The 24,296-nt window shown below is 46.6% G+C and overlaps 1 protein-coding gene across 2 annotated transcripts in view; it reads left to right on the plus strand.

Annotated features, from left to right (window-relative positions):
• The window catches only part of SLC4A4 (solute carrier family 4 member 4), a 117,563-nt gene that overhangs the window by 42,565 nt on the left and 50,702 nt on the right, over positions 1-24,296 (plus strand). For both annotated transcript variants that reach the window (XM_014310375.2, XM_031063646.1), the window contains exon 4: positions 20,659-20,794. In XM_014310375.2, coding sequence (XP_014165850.1) covers positions 20,659-20,794 — 136 coding nt within the window. The remainder of the gene's footprint in view (positions 1-20,658; positions 20,795-24,296) is intronic.

Below are 24,296 nucleotides of genomic sequence, written 5' to 3' on the forward strand. Positions count from 1 at the left end.
TGTTTCAGAGTCAAACACTCTGTGCTGCCTGTGGAGCAGGGTGTGTGGAAACAGCAAACTGGGGACGTGGCAAGTGATGGATCCACAAAGTTTTGGAGTTATTTGGGGGCAGTTTGGTGGGGTGGGGTAGTTCAAGGGGGTCCTGAGGAAATGTGCTTGCAGAAGTCGCCTGAAACTGCTTGGTTTCAAGTCCATGAAATCAATGGAAGCTTTGAGGCTAGAAAAGAGTTGTATGGATGTGGGAGAATTTCAGTGTGTGGTGTTTGATCCTTGGGCCTCACAAAGCTTTCTGGGCCATCTTGCAAAGCTGTCAGCCTCCTGAAGAGAAGGCTGCTGCCTGCTCCTTGCTCCCAGGCAGAGTACTGACTTGGCTGCTCAGCTGGGCACAGGCTCTTCCTTGTGCTTTGGGTATTCCTAGAGAACACGCCTGACCCCGTTTTGTTGGACTTGCTCTTATTTGGGTTTCACTTTATCTGGGTGGGACTTGTTCTGCCTACTTTGTATATCATGGTTTTCTTGTCTTAGCCTGTTCCAAGGTAAATTGGCAAGGATGGGAAACTTCAGAAGGATGAGTCTATAGCAAAAAAAGAAGTTCACTCAAGTGATTTCATTCCAGCATGAGTTTCATTGTGGGAATGGGAGCTCACTGTGCAGAATAAACTGTTCACCATCAAACAGTATAAATGCGTTTAGTGGCAACAATTACTCCTTTGGCAAAGCCTGCCTAAAGCTCTTGGGGTGGATTAGTCTAGGCTTAGCATTAAAACTGGGCTTGAAACATGCTCTGCATTCCTAGTGACAGGAAAATAGTGTCATCCAGTTGTTTCATGTCTACTGCAAGAAATGGGGATTATTTGAGGATGGACTGTTTTAGATAAGTGACTGTCACAGCTTCTAGAATCCTATTTGCTGGTTGGAAGCAAAGGAAGAAGCTCAGGAACCACAGACCATGCTGATTACAGTTACTCACATGGTCTATTTTAGAGTTAAATTTTGTCTGCTGTGCAGTTCAGATATCAAACTTGCACTCTAAATTCCCAATTTAGACTAATCCTGGAGTCATTTAGATTTTCCTTTGGCCTGGCCCAAGGGTTTCACAGCGTGTTGCAGTTACCAATGATGCATATCATGTGTGGGTATGGGAAGGGGAAACAGGAAACTGATGAAGGTCTAGGGATGGGCAGCATGCCTTGGGATCTGCCCAGAAAAATGGTGCTGGGGGCTTTGTACTGAGCTCAGTCTGGTTTTTGTTCCAGCTGTGTCAATGTGACTTTAATTCAGTGGTGAAGAGGGAAGATTTCCAAATCTTTTGCCTCGTCTGCTTAAAATACATATGCGTGTATATGCAAAACAGGCAGTATTTTGTAATGAATTGTTTGCCTTTGGAATGAGAGTGCTCTTTGTCTTGTGGGTTCCTTTAGGGCTTTGGCAATAAATAAGAAGCTTCCAGCTGCAGACAAAACCACATTTGGGGTTAAGTGTGAGCAGTTTTTGATGGTTGGATGTTCCAGCATCACCTTGTCTGCAGGTTTGGTCCTTCTTTGGCCTAAGGCTGGGAGGGACCTCGGTGGGACAGGGACAAGCTGCCAGGACACCTTGTGCCAGCCCCTATCTATAGGAACAGCGCAGGCAGAGTGAGAGCTGTGACCCAGGACAGCACCAGGAACAAATTTAACCCAAGGCATATATTTAGTCTGGCTGCTTGCAAGAAGATTTAAAGCCATATTTAAAGCTGAGCATCTGCTGAAGTGCCGGGCGGATTGCTGATATAAATAGTTACCCGCTCTGGAGCTGCTCTGGCTACGTGGGGAAACCTGGGAGTGGGCAAGGATTCAGGGAGTGCTCTCAGCTGCTTGCTGTGCTGGGATGACCATCCCTGGTATCTGTTCTCTTTGTCACCAGTGGGAGAATCGGAGCACAGGGGACTAGAGCTGGACTGGCAGTTCCCTGCCCACTGTCAGGGCTGAGCCGGGGGTTGTGCGGCTTTCCCAAAGTGTGGCTCTGCTCAGAGCCGTCCCCTCACTGAGCTTTATTGTAAACTGATCCCAGGAGGACGAGTCTTCTTGGGAAAGCAGCCAGCACGCTCTCTATGGCTTGTCCTGCTGTCCCTTTAGAAGTGGAGTAACATAAAAGAGCTTTCTTCCCCTGGCAGTACTTAGGAGGAACATTGTCATTTTCCCAATTATTTTTACTTGCCTTAATGCCTGCTCAGCTGTCACTAAATAAATTGCTAGGTGTGTTTGTAGTTTCTGTCAACTGTTGCAAAAATGGGCTCATAAAAAAGGGGTCATTCCCTTGGGTTGGGATCTTTCTTTAGTCAGAGTTAGGGAGATGAGCAGCTCCCTTTGGAGTTCCCCTTGGAAGCAGTGATTCAGTTGCAGACCTTCTCCTTGAGTTACAGCTGAGACAGACTTCCCACCTGTTGTGGGAGGTCAGGCACTGACATGTATCCCATGTGGAAAATGTCAGTCAAGAGCTGCTGCTGGTGGTCACAGCAACCTGCCCACCTTTTTTTCCTGGAGCTGCCTTGGACAGCTGTGTCTATCCTGCTCCAGGAAACATTTTCTTTGCATTCAGGTTTCATTTCCAGTCTTAAAATACCTTTTTTTTTTTTCTGTGTGAGAGTGGTAACACATGTGGATTTTTGTCCATAAACCTGTGCCTGTGGAATACAGTGTTTTTCGTGCTTATGGTGCTTCTTAATTATAGGACAGTTCAATATTAAGAAGCTGAAAAAGATGGCAGCTGTCTAAGGTTTGTGAATGAAGATCTTGTTCCCCAGCTTCTGCCTAATGCCCTTCCTCAGTCATTAGAGCAGAATAGGTTTTAGCAAACCTTATCCTTGTGAATTCTTTATGGAGAAGCCAAGTCCTGCAGATGACTTGCATCCTGTTACAGCTCTCAGCTGGTACCAGCCTTGGAAAGGGTTGGCTTTCAGGACATCCCATATTTCACAGCAGTGGAGCTGTAGGCTTGTAACTGAGACTTGGTAGCATTTAGGAGGCTGGGGATGTCTTCTTTCCTTTGCTTTCCCAAAGTGGATATAATACCTGTGAACAACAAAAGGGACTTTTTTTTGCCCTTCTGAACAAGAGGAGATAGATTGTTTGCAGTCAGAAATTGTCTGGTGCATCCTTTGCTTAGATTTCCCAAACCTGCTGTTCTGTGCTAAAAGCAGACCTTTTTTAGGCAATTAATTCTCTCTCTGTGGTGGATTCCAAACACTTTGGAAGACCACGGATCACCTTCAAGTTCAATTGAACATTATTTTGGGGTTGGGAAAATATTTAGTTTGCCTTCATTACATCTCCAGCTAATGCAGGGTTGGTGACTTGGCTCTTTTTGCTGCAGTGCTGTGACTAATCTCATAGTTTTGTTGTTCGTTAACATAATTATGGGCTTTTCTAAAAATGGAAAGATACCAGGACATTTGCCTCATTCCTCCACAGTGGTTATTGCACACTTCTAATAAGTGTGCTAAAAAACCCTATTGATCCAAGTTCCCATGTTTATAGCTGTTTTTGCCAAGGAATGTGGGACAGGCATGAGCAGGGCAAAGAAATGGAAGGTGTGATGCTCTGGGGGAGAACCTGTTAATTCCTGTTGTCAAAAGGGAACGTGGCTGCTTTGGAAGCCTTTGAAGATAGACAGAAAAGGCAGAATAATATTAATATGCAGATGTAAGGAGCTACAGGGAAGGTTGCTGGCTGGGAGGGAAGAGAGGGTACCTGTTCATGGGTGGCAGGAATGCAATGTGGTACTTCCATTGATGCACACTGATAGTGGCTCTTTATTTTCAGCCCCTTGGGAATGATTGTGTTACAATAACTTTGGCATTGTGGGGCTGAGACTGACTAGAAAAGCATTTGTATTTCTTTTCACTCATTTTCTTGAAGTGAAGAAGTATAGTATTTACTCTGAGTTTTGGAGACTTGGAAAGTTGATCTCCTGTTTGGCTGCAGCCTGCTGGTGCTCAGCACCTTTTGGAAATAAGGCTTTGGATTTTCTCTGAGGTTTCGTCTGGAAAAGGGGTTGCAAGGGGAAAGTTTTGGAAGTGGCAACTGTCTAAGGCTGTGACATCTGTGATCTGGCCTGGGAAATCTGCTGGAATTTTACATCTTTTTGATCTCTGTGGGTCAGGCACCTAGGATTCATTGTGAGCAGTTCCTCTTGCTGCCTCTGCTTGTCTGAGGTGTCTGGAAGCAGCTCTGCTGCTGTGGGGTGTTACCACGTGTTTGAACTCAGTGCCTGTGGGAAATGCAGAGGCAGGATTTTGCCAGGTCAGCTCTACATGGACACAGAGTGTGTAGGAGCCACTGCCACTGGTGAGTCGTTCCTGGAGGGTGGCTCATCATGGCTTCAGGCTGACAGGGCAGGCTTGGATGGTGCAGCAGGAAAAGCTCCTTCCCTGGTAGGGCAGTGAGGCCCTGGCACAGGTTACCCAGAGAAGCTGTGCCTGCCCCATCCCTGGAAGTGTCCAAGGCCAGGTTGGACAGGGCTTGGAGCAGCCTGGGATAGTGGAAGCTGTCCCTGCACATGGCCGGGGATTGGAATGAGATAAATTTTGAGGTCCTTTCCAACTCAAACCATTTTGGGCTTCTGTGATGGGGCCACTGCTCTTCCTGTAGCTTAAGGTTGTAAGAGGACAGACCCTGGATATACATTTTGAGTTCTTGAGATGTTTTTAGGGATGGGGATAATGTCAGGTGGTATTTGGTGCTCCATCGATGCCCTTGATGTGGAAGTGGTGATATCTGTGAAGAACATCCTTGTGGCTCTGGAAAAGCCCTCACAGCCGAGGCAGCGCATGTTGCAGAAGGGAAAATGCTCTTTGCTTGGAAGCTAACGGCTTCAGAAACATAAGGTCAGTGCTGAACTTGTAAAAACACCTTCCTCCAATTAAATCTGGTGTGATGCTTTTCTGAGGAATGTGGGTTTGGTGTCCTTCATTTGGGAAGAGCAGACAGATTTTGCACAGCAAGAAAAAGAGTAAATGTTTTGTGAGGAATATTTTGCTTACTATCAAGGTCATGTATTTTCTTTCAGTTATGCAAAGCATGTGCTTAAAATGGGAATCTCCACTGGAGGACAGCTTTCAAATCTTGGAAAAGACATCCTTGAGGTTTATTGCTCACAATTTCCTGTTTCTTTGGGGGATAAAAAACAAAAGTGTTTTGAAGGAAAGCTATTTTATCTAAATCAGTGCATTGTACTGTTCTCATCTGCAATGTGATTTTGTAGGCAGAGGTTTGACTTCATCTCAAAATTAAGCAGAAGAGCTTGGGTTGTAGTTGAGGGATCAGCTATATATGAAAGAGCTGTTCTCTGTTCCATAGCTTCTCCGGTGCCACAAAGTTGAGGAACACCTGGAAAGCCAATCTTTTTTTCTACATCTTCTTTTCTTTCATGCATTTAATGGAAGTATATAGCAAACAGTCCTTGCCTGGTTCTTTGGGGGTTACTATTCCACATGATGGAGTTTCTTGCTCTGAAATAGATGGAGCCCCCTGACAAGTTAATTTTCCTTGTTCAGAACTTGTTCACTGTAGTGACAGAGCAGGGCATGATCGCTGCTGGAAAAGGGATTCTCAGAGCATGTGTTCCTGTTGCTCACAACTGCATCCCACCAAAATGTACCTAGTGCTCTGTGGTGGAGGACTGGGGAAGGAGGAGATGGATCTCTCTGTTCAGCACCTTGATTTAACTTAGGGCTTTAAAAGAATACTTGGAACTGGGAGGCAGAAGTTAAGGAATTTAATTTCCCTAAAAATCACCTGTGTCTTTCTTAACATAGTATTTCTGTCACTTTTTCCCCAAGTTCAGGAGGCTTTAAGCCAGGCCTTTGAGAAGAAATACAAAAATCCCTTCTTGGTGTGTGTACACAAATAAATCAGTTACAATTCAGCAATCAGAGTGGCTGAGCAGGATCCATGTGTGCCTTGGCTTGGGCTTTACACGTTCTTGGGGAATTCCTTTCCATACTGCAGCTTCACTGCAGCTTCCAGTTCTTAAAGGTCTTTTCCAGCCTAGGGGATTCTGTGATTCAGTGCTGCCTTGCACTTCCAGACTGCTGTGTACCTTCTTCACTGGGGTCATGGTTCTCCTTTCCCTGGAGCCATGAAAATGTGCACCTCGCTATGGAGAGTTTAGTTCAGTGGGTGAAGTAATGCATGAGACGCTTCATCAGCTCTTCATGTTTGCCTTAAAAAAATAGCGTACAAGACATCATGCTTCATTTGAATCAGCAAGTGGGGAACTTTATTTTAAATAATGATTTAATCTGGTGATATCATTGTCATTATTTCCTTGATTTGCTGTTAGGATTTCTTTCACCCTGAATCTGCTGTTCCCTTTTGGTAGCCAAGTCACACTCTATAATACCTGGTGTAATTTGACATTGTGATGTGCAGGCATCCAGCATCCTGAGTTTTGTACATTGGATGGCCAGATGTTCATGCTGGTATCCACCTGGACATGGGGAGGACTTCCTTTTGGATCATTTTTCAAATTCCATGTGGATGGAGATTGAAATTCCATTAAAAATATCCAAGGGGAAGGCTGTCTTTTTTGGTAATGGTGCAGCTACTTGGTGTTTGGGTTTTCTCCCCAGTTGAAATCCTTTTAGGGATTAAAGGAGCATTATCTGAGCTAATGAGCTAGCTGAGTTCCCTCTTCTCCTTAGATCTCATCTTCCCACCCCTTCTTTTACCTGAGAATTCTGAAAAAATAAACAACCTCTCCTGTTGTCACATCATATTTAATTAATTTCTTTAATGAACTGAACAATTTAATAATGTAAACTGACAGTAATAGTCCCTCTGCCCTGTAGAAGATGCCACTGGGAAAAACTGGATTAGCACATTTGTGTAGTCTGGGCTGAAATTACTAGTTTTTGATTCTCATTTGGATTAAGCAATTTGATCTGCTCAGGTCTTCAGAATCAAACACATACTTTGTGCTCTCTGTTCATAGAATCATCACAGAATGGCCTGGGCAGGAAGGGAAGTTAGAGCCCATCCAGTTCCATCCTGCCATGGGCAGGGACACCCTCCATTAGAGCAGGCAGCTCTGAGCTGGTGCAGCCTGGCCTTGGACACTTGCAGGGATGGGAAGCAGGGATGGAAAGCAGGGATAGCTGTATTCCTGTGAGAGCCTTGGTTGCTGGCTCTGGGGCACTGGTGGGTGCTGACATCTCGTGTGTGCTCCTGGGACAGAGGAGCCACAGACTGTGTTACGTGAGCCAGGAGCAGCCCTGGTCACCAGGCTGGCTGCAGCCTGGGCTCTATTAATAGAGCTGAGAAGCAGCTGATGGCTGGTGTTACGTGACTGTGGCTCTGGAGATTAGGGGAAGGTGTTTGGGGTGTCAGGAATCACCTGTGCGGGACGTGCGTGTTTGCAAGAGAGCTGGGACTGCCAATAGCTTGTCCTGAAACCCAGAGGTGCAGTCGTGGATGTGATGGAGAGTTTGGGGTTGGGGCATGAGGGATTAAACTCCTTTCAGAGCCCTGCAGAGCTCTTCAGGACTCAGAAATGGGAGAAATGGCTGTGCAGGGAGGGCAGAGCATCAATGCTGGATGGAATTCCAAGTAGGTACATCCATCCTTGCTCCTGCTTCAGTTTTTCCTTATCACCTTAATAATATTCTGGTAAATCCAAGGCATCCTTCAAATTTATGGCATCCAAGGAACTATGAATCCCTCTTCTGTGAGCAGTCATAGGTATTACCTGTCTGAGCAATGTACCGATCAGCATCATAATTCCAGCACCAGATCTTGAATGTAAAGCTTCTACACCTGCTATTCCTTTAAATTCCCTTTGGAAAGACCAGTGTAGCTTAGTGTGGAGAAAGTAAAATTATTTTAGAGTCACATTTCACTGGGAATGACTTGGTGAGTGCAGCTTTGGCTCCCCTTAGTGCTGTCAAGTTTGTTCAGTGGCTTGTTAACTGATTTTAAATCAGTCTTTTGCTTTGCTTGACTGCTGTGGGAATGAGCAGGTCCAGGCGTAGGTAAATGGCTGGTGGGATAGTTCAGCACCTCTTTGGCCATAATGTTGTTTTCCTTGCTGTTGTTGCAGATATAATCTGTGGTTAATCTCCCAAGTCCAAACCTGTGACTCCCCAGAGGACCTGAAGCCTTTTGTTGGTTTTGATTTGCAGCCTTGTTATAGACAAATTAATGGCCCTGAGTGACAGCAGGGCAACCAGAGACGAGAAGAAAATGAGTAATTAACATATATTGGGTATTACTGATTGCTTTTATGATTATCTGGATTTTAAGGTATTAGCTGGAAAAATAGCTCCTAATCCCTTATTAAAGATAAAAGGCAAGTCATTAAAAGTAGGAGGTTGTTTTCAGTCCTGAGAAGCTCTGGAAATATGTCTTGGCTCCAGCAGCAAACTAACCTTAAAAGCCTGTAATTCCAAGTTACTCAGCTTAGTTGTTCTCCTCAGCAAGGGAATTTCTGAAGTTTCCCATGTGCTAGGAGGCGGAGGGGACACAAGACAAAGCGACCCTTGTCACAGGAGCTGCGTGCTTGGCACAGTGACAGGGCCCTTTGAATATCCCCAGCCTTAGCTGAGCCTGGCCCAGCTGCTGGGCTGGGAATCTGGGCAGCTCCATAGAGGGGTTATCCCTAACTTCAGCTTTTTGTCAGGGCAGATCTCCTGGGTGAGGCTCCCACCTCACCCCAGCTCCTTTGTTCCTCCCTCCTCTCACTATTGTGGCCACCTAACTGGTTTCGTAGCCATCTAACTGGTTCCATGGAATGGTAAAAATGGTCACAGAATGGCTTGGGTTGGAAGGAACCTTCAGAGTCCTCTTGTTCCAGCCGCTGCCATGGACAGGGGATACCTTCCCCTAGACTACATTGCTCAGAGCTCCATCCAACCTGGCCCTGAATGTTTCCAGGGATGGGGCATCCCCCACTGCTGTGTGCCAATGGTTTTCCACCCTCTTTGTAAAAAAAAATCATGTCCACCTGACTGGTTTAAGGGCCACCTGACTGATTTAAGGGACATCTAGCTGGTTTTGTGGCCGTGCACTAAGCTGAATCAGCAAAACAGATTTTGCTGTAGTGCAAGCCCAGAGTCCTGATCCCAGTAGGGAAGGGGGAGCAGGAGGCTGAAATGCTGGGAGCAGGAAGACAATAAAAGTGGGGAAAGGTGACGTGTGCTGTTGCTATTCTTCAACCCACCTGGAGGGTGTGCAGGGTCAGAAGGAAAGCAGCGGCACCCCTTGCTGAGTTGTAACAATTAATCATCTGCCAGAACTTGCCAGACGCTGAGACTTTCTTAATAGTCAAATGTTTTTTGTTTTAAAATGAGTACATTCCTTATTTCTGGGCAATGAAATTTGAGTACCAGTAAAACCACAAACTTGTCAAATTTATTTCCTGTATTTTAACAGTTCTGTGTTTCAACACATCATGTTTATATGCTCCAAATATACTTTTAAAAGGCAATTTAAAATGCAGTGGGACCAGTTAAAAAGAAATAAAGATGACATTTAATGACTCTAAGGAGATCAGTGCTTGGGAAGAGATTCACATTGGAGGCAGTGCTGTTCTGATGGAATACAGTTTGGAAAACACTGCTCATTTCTGCTTTGCTCTTTCCATCCTAAGTTGTTTAAAAGATTACCAGTAATACCTGGCTGATTTGTACCCCTCTTATTTTTTTTCTTAGTTTTTTTTTCCTAAATCCTGGACAATGTTTAAGACCAGCTGGCTGCTCAGTGCTTTTGATCCCACTGCCAGTTTTTTGTGCTTGGGGAAGGATTTAAAAAGTAGAGTTTGACTCCCTGTTGGGTTGGTCACAGTCGATTCCCTAAATGCAAAGGAAGCAGTTCAGCTTTGTTTTGCTGTTTTCCTGTTTGGTCTTGGTTGTGCTGGTGCAGCTCTTGCTGTTTCCAAAGAGTCTGTCAGTATCTTCTGATGCAGAGTTGGTGTTTTGTTACTTTCCTTTCTATTCCCATTCTCCAGGCCAGGATGCCAAGCAGATCATTAAACCCAGCGTGGGGTTTCCAGTCTCTCTTCATTACTAAAATTTCTCTGAAGCCATGGCAAAAGTGTTCGTGTTTGGGCAGCAGATGGGGTAGCTGGAGTGGAGATCATCTATCTGGGAAGGTCACTAATGAAACAGAATCAATGAGGTTGGAAGGTGCCATCAGTGGGTCCCAACCTCTGCTCAAAGCAGGGCCAGCTTGGTAATTAAGTTATTAACTTGGCTTTCTCAGTTATGGTATCATGTCTGGAGCACTCTGTCCTCAGATGGCAGTGCAGTGACACAGGGCCCCAGGGAGGCACGCTGTTACTTTTCCGGCTCCTGGAAGCATCCTCATACCTTTGGATGCTCAGGACAGGGAATACTTGGGTCTCCTGGAGCTCCCTTTAAGCACAGGCAATACAACATTATTCTTGCCAAGTGCAAGGAATTGCATCTTCTCTCTCCTCTTTGCTGTGGTTTCATCCTCCCCTCACTTGCAGTAGATTGGTCCTCTTGTATCCTCCTCCTCCTCACATGTAGCACAAAGGGGACGATGTGACCCTATAAACGACACTATCTCTGCCACTTGGGGGTGAGGCTGGGACCTGACCATTAGGAAGGTCAATGCTTCTGCAAAAATCCCCTGCAGCCATTCCCCTGGTCCAAGCCATCCCCAAACTGACCTCCTACTTATGTTTTCTTTCCAACTGTCTAATCATTAGCAAGCTGCTTAATGCACAGCAAAAGACCAATTAACCCTAAAGCATTTAGTGAACTGCATGTAAATTAGTTGTAAAATGTTGCTGTAAACATTAAATGTTGGGCAATTACATAAACCAATAATTGCTAAAGTTGCATTTAGGAGCTTAAAAGAAAGAAAAAAAATCTGCTTAAGTAGCACTTTGGAGAACTCTGCTAATGATTTTGTTTTTAACTGCAGCCCTCCCGGTCTGGGTAAGTCCCAGCAGGCTAGGGCAGTTTAGATCCCGTGTGGTTTTAGTTGTGCAAGAAAAATAAAGGCATAGTCACCTTGTGCACCTTTGGAAACTGCAATGAAAGCCTCCAAAGGGCACAACCTGGATTCTAGAAAGAAATGGTAGAAATATGGTAGATGGTATCCTGTTGGATAGCAGTGCCAGGTAATTCTGGGGATTGATGATTGTTTTCTTCAGATTCAGGCTGCGTGAAACATTCCAGACCTGACTAAAACCTTGGCTCTGGACAGGGTCTGGTGAGATGTGAGCCCAGAGGGCCTGGCCACTCATTGTGAACTCCTTGGGTTCACTTCTATCCTCTCTTCTTTGTTCTGCAGACACCTGCCTCCTCCCACGTTACCCTTTGGGAAAGGCTGAGTGCTTGTGCACCCACCTGTGTGCTGGGGTTTCACACGAAGAGGCTGCTTTGCTTTCCTGCACAGTTTTTAATCCCCTTAATTGGCTGTCTCACTCCAAGGTGGTCCAGGTCACCCACTGCTTCTCAAGCTCCTGCTGCTAATGGTCTTAAATAATTCATTTTCCTTGTATGCCTCACACACTTATCCTCCAGTGTTTAGTGGAATCTTTCATTTCTGGTAGTTTTCCTTTGACCTGGGCTTGTGTCAGACCCAGATGTTCCTGAATGGTGCAGTGAAGTGTGGCTTTGCCTCCTTATTCTGTGTATTTGTGCTTCGCTGCTGCTTTAGAGCCTCTTTGTTGTTTTGGTAAAAGTATCTCTCTGCATGGCTCGTGTTGCATTCCATAAGGAGTCACCAAATGTGTCTCTAGATACCAGATTTCTCATTTTTCAGTGAAAAAACAAGTTGGGTTTGTTTGATCTTGCTTTCCTCCTTCTTAAGTTTTGGCAGTAGCCTTTTCTGGAGTATATTGATCTTAGTTACAGTGCATTCACTTACTGAAAGCCAACCCATGCTTAATTTTCCTGGATAAATCCATTGGATAATGGTCTGTTATTTTTCTTGTACAGAGTTTTACTAGTGTAGATCCTGGTCATGTTCCTTTCCTGAAAGTGGAAATATTTTATACTTATGTTTCTTTGATTGAATTACAGAAATTTGCTTAAAGCTGTAAAGCTACCTTTCAGCATGAATGAGACCCCAGCAAATCCACTGGTTTTTTCCACCATAGTCATGTTCCCTGGAGGTTTGGAGCTTGTGTAGGAGGTGGGGGTGAGTCTGTGAAGCTCGGAGTTAAAAGGAGGCAGAAGCTTGAACTTCGCTTGCTGTTGCAAGGGGAAACCAGTGCAGAGCCCGAGCTGCCCAAATGTCAGCAGGCTTTTGAGAAGGAGCTGAATTGGAAGTTTCTGGGAAGCTGCTTGGAAGGAGTGTGCTGCTGGCAGCCTGGAGCCCCGCCAAGCCCGGAGTTAATGGCGGTTAATTTTTAAAGGCAGGCCCAAAACTGCTCATTGTGGCTTTGTCTCAATAGGGTCTTTCTGCTCCCAAATGCCATTGCAAGAGCCCTTTTCTGAGTTCCCTTGACTCGACCCAGAGAGAAAAAGAAAATGCCTTCAGAGAGGTGATTTATCCACGCAGAGCTTTGCTTTGCCACGCTGCTAACTGGTGGGACAGTTCCATCAGGATGGTGCTACCATCTCCAGGGATGCCAAGGGAGGGAAGTGGTGTTGATCAGGATTTAACATACAGAGTAAATGCAGGCACCCAAACAGGAAGGTCTGTAGGGGTGGATCCACCCGATGGAGCTTGCTTTGCAGCAGCAGGGAAATGTGAGAAAAACCAGCATCCAGATGTCAAACCAGCTGGTTTTGTAAGCACCCTGTCAGGCCAAATCCTGGTGCTCTCCTGGTCAATGGAAGCATTGTCTGGATTCTCAGGCTGGCTTTGCAGCTTTTTATATAAGCGGCTGTGAACTGTCGTGAGCCAAAAGGGCAGTTTGTCACTGAGCAGAGCTGTTCAGAGGGTGGTGGGAAAATAGAGAAGCCTTTTTCAAAGAATCTCAGAGGAGGGGTGGCACCTTCCTCCTGCTGTGAGTCAGGGTGAAGCGGCCTCCTGAGCTCTGACTTCTGAGCTGGTTGGAGCAGATTATCCTTGAGGTCTCTCCAACCTGGTATCCTGCAGTTCTTTGCTTCTGTGATAGTGCTTTTAGTGTGGAGTATGTGTAGGACAAGGGGAGATGCCTCCCCATTGACATAGGGCAGGGTTAGATGGGATATCAGGAAGAAATTCTTGTCTGTTAGGGCAGTGAGGCCCTGCCTCAAGTTGCCCAGAGAAGCTGTGGCTGCCCCATCCCTGGAAGTGTCCAAGACCAGGTTGAATGGGGCTTGGGGCAACCTGGGCTATGTGGAAGGTGTCCCTGCCCATGGCAGTGGGTTGGAACAAGATGATCTTTAAATCCCTTCCAACCTAAACCAGTGTGGGATTCTATAAAATACATATTTACACCGTGGCTTCCCTCTCCTATGTGGAGTTTGGAGCAGGACAGGTGATGAGGAAGGAATAACAACCTGCAGAACCCCCCAGCCTGTGCCTTTAGCTCTCATGCACCAGTTGGTCTCTGCAGAGATGGGGAGGAATAATAAAGCACAGCTCCCTCTGTGCCCAGAATGGATGAGGTGTTTGGCAACATGGAAAACAGAGGGGACAGAATGAAAAGAGCTGAAAGCAAAAAGTGTGGATGCCAGAAACATTCAGTACTCCCTGAAAAACTGCCTGGCAACAGAGGTGGGCTCTGCTGCAGCTGGAGACACGGGGCAAAGGGCTCGGCGTGCTCAGAAACTGTGGGAATAACTCTGGAAAATCCTCACCCACACGTGTGCAGTTTCCTCCCTCTGCGAGTGGGCTCTGTCCTGCTGAGCCCCTGCTGAAGGAGACTTCCAGAAGTGCTGAAACAGTCAGCTGTGGAGATTGATTGAACGGGACAAATAGACAGTGATGAAACCCTGCTTGTAAGAAGAGCTTAATAGGCAGAAAATTGGCTATTGCAGCCGGAGGGCTGGTTGGGAAGCACAGAGAGGAAGTTTCCTCTTGTCGTTGTGTGGAAGCTTAAACCCAAGAGGAGAGCCCAGAGTTGTTATGGCTGTGTCCTTAGAAGTGTCCCTGTACCCTCCCTGTTAGCTAAATGAGGTAAATGAGCAGTGGTAGACTGAGTTAGGGTTTGGCAGGAGGGCTTGTGGCTGGTGCAAGGAAACAATGCTGCTTACAGGGACTGCAGCACCTCAGACCTGCTTTAAAACCATCTTTGGGGAGCAACATTTCAGTGCTGGAGAAGAAAAGGATTTTTTTTTGGTTCACCAGAGGAGCAGGAGTTTTCCCTTGTGCTTATGATGAGCAGTTGCTTTGTGGGCACATGGTGCAGTGATACTGATGGAGTTGTGGGAAGAGCTGTGTGTCATCATGGTGTGCTTACAGTGTTTAAGGTACCAGAGCAGGACCCAGCAGAATCCCAGAGAGGTGGACAGCACCAGTCTCTCCAGGAAGGAGACTCTGAAAGCCACACTGCTTTGAAAAGGGAAACCAAGAAAAGCCAAAGAAGGAAAATAATGAGAATTAGGGAGTGATTTTTGAACTCAGTTCTATGTGGCAGCCACTGCTGTGCTGTTTCACTGGAGACTTGACTGTTGCTCGGATCCAATGGAGGTGTGATGCCAGAGAGCATCCTGTGTCTGTGTGACAACAGGAAATGTTCCAGAGCTTTGGAGAAAGCCAGGCTTTCCCTAGGTGCTGCTCTTTCTTTATTGAAGTCTTCTTGGCAACTGCTTGGGAATCGCTCCTTAAAAATGTGCTGCTGTAGCAGTCTGACACAACTGGAAGTACGACGGCTGACCTCCAGGACTGGTCCAAAAATACCTTTGTTATCCGTATTTTGCAGTGAATTGCTTGTGGTGTGTATTATATCAGGGTTTATAACCAGTGTGGTTTGTCACTGTAGAGTAGTTGGTTTGTAAAAGTAAGTGTCATAGGCATGGCTGCCTTTAATGCAATTAAGAATGGCACACTGAGAACCTAGAATTTTTTTAAATGTAGTATAAAAAGACAAATTTCCTGTTTTTCTATCAGTTTGGGAGCCAGTCAGTGTTGATTAGCATCTAGCTGTGGCATACCCATGGGGAATTGCATGGTCCATGTATGCCCAATTCAGCACCCTTGGAATCAGGGGAGCCTAGCATTGATGTGAGCAGGCAGAGCCTCACATTGTTGATAGGTAAAATGCTTAGTTTGGCTCACATGGCTCATTGTGTGTCTGTGGGAGGCTATCTGTTCCCATTTCCTTGGGATTCTGCAGCTGCCTGTGCTTCTGGCAGGTTGTGTAGACATTACTGGGTTTGGCTGCAGCTGGGAAAAACAGTCTTTGAAGGCAGAGTCTCCCTCAAGTGGAGCAGTGCTGGAAAAAGCTCATCATGGGACTTGGGATATAGCATGTGGTGGTCTCTCCATCACAGCCATGTGGATGGGATTGGCAGGCTGCCTTCTTTTATAGGAACTGCCTTTTAGGATAAGGCTCGCCACATTTTCATGAGATAGTGCTGGGTTTGTTTAGAAGTTTCCCAGACTGATTGCCATTGCATCCAGTGATGAGTTGATGTGAAACATTTTTGGAAGAAGGGTTCTTTTTCTCTCCCTGCATCTCCAAGGAATGTTTTAACAAAGTGTCTGTAGGCACAGCACCAAAGACTGAGGGAACTGGGAATGCCCAGCAAGGCATTATGTAAATGCTGCCGTTCTTCTGGCACTTGAGAGAACACAGTATTAGTAAGAATTTGTCCAATACTGAAGATTTTTTGCAGATCAAACACTTAATATATGCCACATGCTGCAGAGGAATTTACAGCAAAACATGTACTATCATGCAGTCCAAAAGTCCAGCAAAAAATGGATTGTTCCAAAGGCAGTCAGTGCTGTTCATTATGTCTGGGAAGGGGCACTCTCAAAGGATAGAGTAGATTGGCTCCAAAGTAGAGCGAGCACCTCAAATAGCATTCTCTGCACCCCACAATCATGCAAGAAGTGGCCTGGGGTAGGATTCAGGTACTGTGGGGAGCATTCCCAGCTGCCAAGTGTTGCCTGTGGAAAATCTAATCTGCCTCACAGCCAGCCTGCCCCGGCACAGGGTCAAAAAGTGATCCTTCATAAGCAAAGACACAAAACAAGCAAGGAGAAATTCTCACGCTTGCTTAGAGTGATTAGCTGGGGAGCAGATCACCCAGGGCTGCTTCTGTGGGACCCTGGGAAAGGCCAGGGTGCAGCCTCAGAGCAGTGCTCCCAAAAACTCAGAGCAGTCTTTCCAGAAGCAGGTGTCCCAGGTGATTGTTTTGTCATCTGGTGTTTTAGGTGGATTTCCATTCAGGTTTGTCTTTAAAGGAAGCTGTTGGGACTGTGGGCTGCCAAAGCCTCCCCAAATGCCTTTAGCTGGTGTCTTGTGTTTACAGTGACACACAATTAAAATTGGTTTTGGTAATAGAGAATTTTGGAAGGGAAGTTAGCTTAACTGGAAAGGAAACAAGTTTAAGTCTGTTACAGGTGTCTGCACAAGTGTGTCACTGCTCTGACTGTGGATGGGTTTGACCTGGGCTTTGGCAGAGGGAGGGCAGCCCCAGAAAGGAATGGGAGTGCAATCATGTCCTATTTTAATAAGCCTGCCTGGAAAGCACATTTGACACACCACTTTCCTTGGTAATGGTTCCACAGGCTCTGGGGAGGGATTTGCACCAGGTCTCCCAGGGATTTCTGTAGCTGCCAACGCACTTAGAAGTAACAGAGAACTTTGTATCTGATGGTCCCTTAGGCCTCAGATGGAGGAAGCAGTTGACTGAGGTGCAGGTCCTCGATGTAATGAAGAACTGAAGACATAAGCAAGTGGGAACAGGCAGAGAGAATAGTCTTTTCAAGAAGAGTGGGTTGAATTGAAGGGCAAGATAGGAGTAAGTTTTTACTAACTAGTCACTCAGCAAAACTCTCTGCAATTGTTTTACATTTATTTTCAGCCAGATAGGAAAATCAGCAGTGGTTCTGGCAACAAAATATCTCAGAAGGAGCTCTCAGTGAAAAATGTATTGCTGCTTAATTCTGTTCTCACTGGAGTCAATGTCAGACTGCTACAGGATTGCAGGGACGAGATAGGATGGGTTTGTTATGCAGCTAGCCATGCCATTAACATGTTCAAAACATAACTTCACCTTGTAAAGGGAAACCCTACTGAAGGAAATGTGGCTGTCTTCTGTCCATTTAAAACAATAAAAGGTTTTCCTCCATCTGTCTCCAGTGACTTACTTCATCTGTGTGATTTTTCAGTCCTTTATAGATGTGTGAAGAGAGTAATTTTGGTTTATCTTAAATTTAGTTAATGTTATCCTTTAAGGCTTTAAAATACCTTTGAAAATCTGTACCAAAGTAGAAACACAAGAAGAGTTCTGATTGAATAGTACTGATTCTTGAAACAAGCACAAACAAGGAAATCCTGATTTCAAAGACAAACCTGTTCAACAACATTTTCCTGATAAGGAACTAAGTTTTTCATGTCTTCAGAAGTGTCCCTGATAACAGCCAGCTGAAAAAGCAGGAGGGAAAGCATGTTGGCTGAGTGGAGAACAGGCTGTTTAACTTGTGCATCAACACAGGTACCCCCTGTTCTCCATCCTGAGGCAGCCCTGTACACCCGGAGAGCCAGGCTGAAGCTGCCTTCTACCCACCACCAGCCAGGCCCTCAGCACCAAAGCAGGAGGTGACTTTAGGATAGGGGCCAGTGCCACCAAGCTCTCTGGCATTTCCATGTGTGGCTGTGCCATCGCACCAGGCAGTGAGGAATGGCTGCCACCAACACGATTGCTGGAGCAGGGCTGGGAAGCTCAGACATGCCCCATTTGAGGTTGTGCTAGAACGTGTCTCTCCCTATTTCTGAATTCCCTGAGATTCCTCTCTCTTGATGGAGATTGATTTTTGCCTTTGGGAACCCGAGGGTATACATTGTGCTCAGAACTGGCCTGAGCTGAACTTGGAGAAACTGCTGATGTGTTTGCTCTTGTGCAAGTTATCATTTTATAAACTGCCTCACAGACTGAATGGAACAGGAAAGGGAAGAGAGGCAAGTGAGAGACATCCCCCATGGATGGCATTGCCTCTCTATCCATGTTGTGTAGGAACATTCAACCCTCTGCAATTAATATCTTAATTCCTCTCCCAGTCAGGGGAAAGATATAACCTCAACCATCTAAATTTGAGGATGAGCCTTTTCTCTGCTGCAAATGTCTGCTGACCATCAGGATGTTCTCTTGAGGACAGTAAGGAAAGCAGCATTGAGCTGCTCCTGGCGTCAGCGGTGCTGGTTTGAGCAGCTCCCGAGCTGGATGGCCGGGCTGGAAGCGAAGGTGGTGGCCAAGGCTGGGCCAGGCTGGCCCGGTGGTGCTCAGAGGTTGGGCAGGCAGGGGGTTGAGGGGTCACCCCCTCGGGTTAATGACTCCCCAGCCCCTGAGCCCGGGGCTCAGCCGGCTGCCCACGCCAAGCACACAGTGTTCGCCCGGAGATGAGGATGGAAATATGTTCTCCTTGCTCAAAAGAGCACATAAACAGCCCATAAACGGCCCATTAACCCACAAAATGGCAATCAGGAACATGTGGTCAGGCCAGCATCGGGACCTGTGACCCAGCAAGGGCCCTAATGGGACTGTGAACCTTATCATCGGCCCTAAGTGCGGGTAATGGGAAATCAGCACACGGAGAGGAGGCAGCCAAGAGAGAAGGGGTGACAGACGATGGGCACCCGGGTTCAGTGTGCAAAATATTGTGGAGTGATCGTGTTATGGCTGGCAGTATCAGGGTAACTCTTCATATAGTTGAAACCACTTCAGAGTGACTCAAGAGAGACTTTTCCCATTGGCTCCAGTGGATGCCTTCAACAGCTCAAGGAGCTTTGCAGTCCCTTCTCTTACAGCCTCTTCCAAACAACAGCCACTTCTGTGGTCCATCTTGCTTTTTGAAGCAATAAGATGGGCATGTATTTTATTTGTTTTCTAGCTGTGATATTTGAATTCCATTTGAATATAAAAGGATATTGAGATTCATTAGTGCAGGTGAAGGGAGAGGACGATGGAACATGCATAAGTCTGGCATCTTCAGCCCCCTGCCATGCACAGGGACAACTTCCACTACCCCAGGTTGCCCCAAGCCCCATTCAACCTGGTCTTGGACACTTCCAGGGATGGGGCAGCCACAGCTTCTCTGGGCAACCTGAGGCAGGGCCTCACCACCCTCACAGGCAAGAATTTCTTCCCAATATCCCATCTAACCCTGCCCTGTATCAGTGGGAAGCCATTCCCCCTTGTCCTGTCACTCCAGGCCCTTGTCAGAAGTCTCTCCCCAGCTCTCCTGAAGCCTGCAGGAAGCTGAATGCCTCGTGATGGGGAGGCTGCTGTAGCAGCAGGGCAAGGTCCTTGGCTCCCAGGAGATTCCAAGGGCATTTATGATTACAAATATACTTTCAGTCAAAAGGAAATCTATATCACTGAAGCATCCTCTCTCTGAGTAATTTAGGAAGAAAGCTATCAAAATTTATTTAAGGAAAAGAAAAAGGAGTAAAGGGCATGTTTTTTACTGGTTTCTTTTTTCCCATTGCAAATTGAGAGTCTCTTTACCCTGGAAAAATCAATGTGGTTGGACACCTGATGTAATTAATTATTTTGCAAGAGACAGCCAGGTGATCTTTTGAAAAGAAAGGAGTTTTTAGCAGAACTGTTCAAAGTTCATAGTCTGCTGTGTATCTCTAATGCTGATAAACATCCAGCAGAAAGGATGTCTGTCTTAAAATTTCATATGGTCACACCTTTGTATTAAGGTGATATGCTGAGAAAAAGGCTGTAGACCCCAAGGAGCCCTCCAGCAAGGTGACTCTGGTGGTGTGGGCTCCACTTACCTTTAGGAGATGCCCTCGGGCCTTGGGATGATGGGTACAGTGATGTTCTCAGGTTTGAATTTTGAACCCTTAGCCAAGAAAGGGTTTCTGTCCTTTTTCTTGAGCTTATAAAACAAACAGGCTTTGCCTGTGCCGTGTGTTTGAACATAGTAGTTCTTTTGCCTAAACAGGCAGCCTTTTCCAACCCGGACCAGTTGTTTTTTTTTTTTCAGTGCATTGGTGCCTGACTAAATGCATGGGGTTGCGTTCTTCATGTATAGAGGAGACAACCCTTCTGTTAAGTATTCCTGTGTTTTCCAGTGGTGGGCTGGGGAGGTTCCAGCCTGCCTTGCAGGCCAATGGCAGCCCAAACCTGGCTGGCAGGGAGGGAGGGGAAAGCCAGCAGTGGGATGCTGTGCCAGCAAGCCCCCAATTGGTTTGGCTGGAACTGGTTTTAGGTCATATAAAAAAGGGGGTGAAGGATCCGGGCTGCTCAGAGAGCGGCCGGTCCTCAGGCAGCGCCACAGAGCACCATAGTGCTTTTTTTTCACAAGGACTGCAAATTGCTGTAACATAGTCAAGGTCTGTAGGAAGAGACAAGTTTTCCTGAACTTTACTCCCAGCTTGAACTTGTAAGAAGTTCAGTGAGAGGCAAGGAAGGGGAGAGAGGGAGATAGAGGCACCCTCGCTCCCGGCCCGCGTCCGCAGCGCCGAGGATGTCAGATGGCAGAGGCAGTCTGGAGAAGCAGCTGAACGGCCTCGGGGAGCAGGGCAAGGAGAGGAGCCGCACGTCCCTGGTCATCTCACAGGCCGTTAACCGCAGTATTTTCACCTCTGCAGTCTCCCCCGCCGCCGAGCGCATCCGCTTCATCCTTGGAGAGGAAGATGACAGCCCCGCGCCCCCGCAGCTCTTCACCGAGCTGGACGAGCTTCTGGCTGTCGATGGACAGGAGATGGAGTGGAAGGAGACTGCAAGGTGGGTTGGTTTTCCTTTACCCCCAAAGGGAAGGGCAGGTAGCAGTGCTTTCCACGGGAGATTCCCGGTTTAGCGTTCAACTGGGGAATAGCCGTGCTGCAGGATCGCATGGGGAAGCCGCAGAAAGGAGCCTGTGTAGTTCAAATTGCCATTCTTTGGTAAATGAGAGAATTTTAGGGTTGGTTTAGGTATTCCAAAAGAAAAACTAGGGAAACAAGAGAGTGCCAGATGGATTGCAATAGTTTGCCTGTGGAGAGAAAAGTATGGGCTCAGTAGTGCTTTGCAAAGGGGGACACGTCTCGGCCGGAACTGGCAGAAGTTGCCAATTCCAATTTGGCTGAGTCAAAACCGCTTCAGTACTATTGCCCAAAGTGGCTTTTGAGCCTGGTCCCACCTCACAGGGACAGGCTGTCCCTGTCCTCCTGAGTTACTGATGGAATTAATTTTAAATAGGAAAAAAAGCTTAAAGTTGTTTTCTTGTGAAGAAATTATTCAAGGTGCATGTTAAGTGCTGCATGGGGTTGCTTTGCTTTGAGTTCCTTGGTTGGGTTCTTTGATGCTGCTCTTAGTTTGGTCAAAAAGCCATGAGAAAAAAACTGGGAAGTTTTTGGGGTCTGGATGCTACAAGTTATATGTAGTTTATATCTGAACACCACTGGCCTATTCCCAATTGCCCTCACTGAGCCTGGGGGTTTTCCTTTTCCTTTATGATGGCTGGGCTAAGCTCTTTCCCCACCTTCCCCTCTTAAGGGCACTGTCTGTTCAAAGTTAGCCCCTGTTTGGTCACCCTAATCTTCTTTACCTGTGATTTAATGAGCTTCTCCACCACCTACCCCTTTACCTCTTAATTTAGTTTTGCTTCTCAGTTGCTTGGGGAACTTACTTAATGACCTTTCACCTTTTACTCTCTAACTTCTGACTTGTTGCTCATCCTTTTTCTCCCTTTATTGCTGTTCTTTCCTCTTACCATGAATTCAGCACTTCCCGGTGTAGGTGTTGTTACACATCTTTGGTAGGAGTGCTGCATGGAGCTCTGTGGGGGGTTCTCTGCAGGGTTCTTCTCCCAAGTAGCAAACCACAGGACAAGAGGAAACAGCTTCAAGGTGTGCCAGGGGAGGTTTAGGTTGGATATTAGGAAAAATTTCTTCACCCATAGGGTTGTCTGTGCAGGATAGTGGTGGAGTCCTCATCTCCTGTGGGGTTTAACAAATGTGTAGATATGATGCTTAGGCACATGGGTTGGTGGTGGCCTTGGCTTTGCCGGATTAATGTTTGGATTGGATGCTCGTAGAGGACTTTGCCAACTTGAATGGATCCATGATTCTTTGTATAAATGACACAGAATGTAACAAAGCACCCTGTTGAAGTGCTGTTAAGTTTCTAAATTTGCCCAACCTCCTGCCTTTGTGGATAGTGATCTTACAAAGTGTCTGATTGCTCAGGATTTTTCAGTACATTGCTGAAATGACTTAATCTTGCACCACAGAACCTCCTGAGAGCTCCTGAGCATCTCCCAGTGCATCCAGAGCTGGCTGGTGCTGTGCTTCAATGGGCACAGGGTCTGCCAGCTGTTTTGGGGTTGTTTCACATCTGCTGCTGCAGAACAGCTCTCCTACAACTGGGAAGTTGCAGGAGCAGGTACTGAACACAGGAGCAAGCGCAGGGCTGTGTGGGTGGAGGAGAGAGGAGAGGAGAGGAGAGGACAGAAGAGACCTTGTGGGGTTGATGCTTCCCCTGGCCCAGTGTAGAACTGCACAGCTCCTAGCTGGGGAAAGCAATGCTAGCTGCAGGCTGGTGCAGGGCTGAAGGCTGCACTCATATTTGAGAGAGCAAACAATCAAATTACCTTCCTCATCTCCCTCCTGCTCTGTTCTGACACCTACACCTTCCTTCTGTCTGCTGCACCTCACTCCCAGCAGCCTGTGAAAGCTGTGGTGGTATTATCAGGTGTAAAAGGGTGAAGGATAGAAATGTCATTCCTGGCACAGCTTATAGAACAAAAAAGATCATAACAGAAGTTCAAAAAAACCATAATCACCACCCCACAGTTCAGCACTGTCATTCCTTTTCTCTGTAATCCCATCACCTTCCTGCCATCTCTCTGCCTTATAGACATAATGTCCCCACGCTATGGTGGGCATGTCTTTGCCCCCAAAGATACTTCACTGCTCCTCACGACAGGCTGAGGCCCTCCAGCTGCTGCAGATCTTCTCCTTTTTGTGCCTCACTCGGTATCCTGTGACCACCTCTGGAATGCAGGCATTCCCTGCTTAGTGAAGGTGCCCCTGCCCATGGCAGCAGTTTGGAACTAGGTGAGCTGTGAGGTCCCTCCCAACCCACACCACTCTCTGGTGGTGTGAATCCAGCAGGCATTTGTTCACCCAGGTTTGCAAGTTAATATTTGGTGTATTGTGTTGGGAGTGTGGGTTGCAGTGAGAAAAGTAAACAGAAAGCAAATATTGATAGTTGTGAGTAATCACTTTCCCTGGAAGGACAAACATTGGTAATTTGCAGCCTTCCTGCTGTTACAGGGTAAATGTGACTCCACACAAAGCCCCTGAAGTGCACAGACTTGCATCTACCCAGGTCCCTCAGGTGTCCTAGGAAACACTTATTTTTTGTGAACTAGAAGGACCTTATTAATTGGAGATGAAAATCCCAATCTCCAGTCTTTTATCTTGAGTTAAAAAGCAGCTTTATAAAAAACAAAGTCTCAGGAAGAGATTATTGCAGTTGTGAAGCATAATTGATTAATCCTCAAGTAATACATTTGTCAGGATTAAAGATAATTTCCCTTGCTGTTAATAATATTCTTTTGAACAAATTTATGAGCTTCCTTACCTTATGTGTGTAGGGTTTTTCTTAATAATCTCTTTATATTAGCCACTGGAATTTTCATTTTCCACATATATTAAAATGGTGCCTCAAGAGGGGATTAAAAAGCATTTCTGCTTTGCCATTAGGGCATATGGACCACGTTTTCCTGCACCCCCAGTTTACAGCAGAGCTGTTGCTGGGTGCTGTGGTGAGGAAGAAGGTGTGGGCCAGCTGAGATCCCCCAGGCCAGCTGAGATCCCCCAGGCCACAAGAGCCCTGTGCTCCACCCCCACTGCCCATCCCTGCATGCTGTGGACTGGGCACAGCGGGGCCAAGGGCAGGGTCAGTGCTGCAGGGGGAACTGGGACTGGGCGGGCTGCATGCCAGGGACAGGGAGCCTCCTGCTTCCCTGCTCTTGGGATGTAGCTTTAGGGGTGTAAAGAGTGTTTTGCACAACCAGGATTTACCCTTTGCTCTCACCTTCCATTAGAGATAAGTTTTCTGGGTTTTTCAGACCTGCTTGTTAAATCATTAAACGGCGGCTGGAGGGAAAGAATGAGCTCCTTCATTTGTGCCTTCTCCTTTGGTGGCTCATTTGTTCTCTAAGAGCACCTTCAGACATGGCTAGCTTGTGCTCCTCTCTTCCCCCCTTTGTCAGCCTGTGGGCATGGGACAGCAGTATCCA

This window comes from Geospiza fortis, unplaced genomic scaffold (assembly GCF_000277835.1).
Source record: "Geospiza fortis unplaced genomic scaffold, GeoFor_1.0 scaffold909, whole genome shotgun sequence".
Taxonomy (NCBI): Eukaryota; Metazoa; Chordata; class Aves; order Passeriformes; family Thraupidae; genus Geospiza; species Geospiza fortis.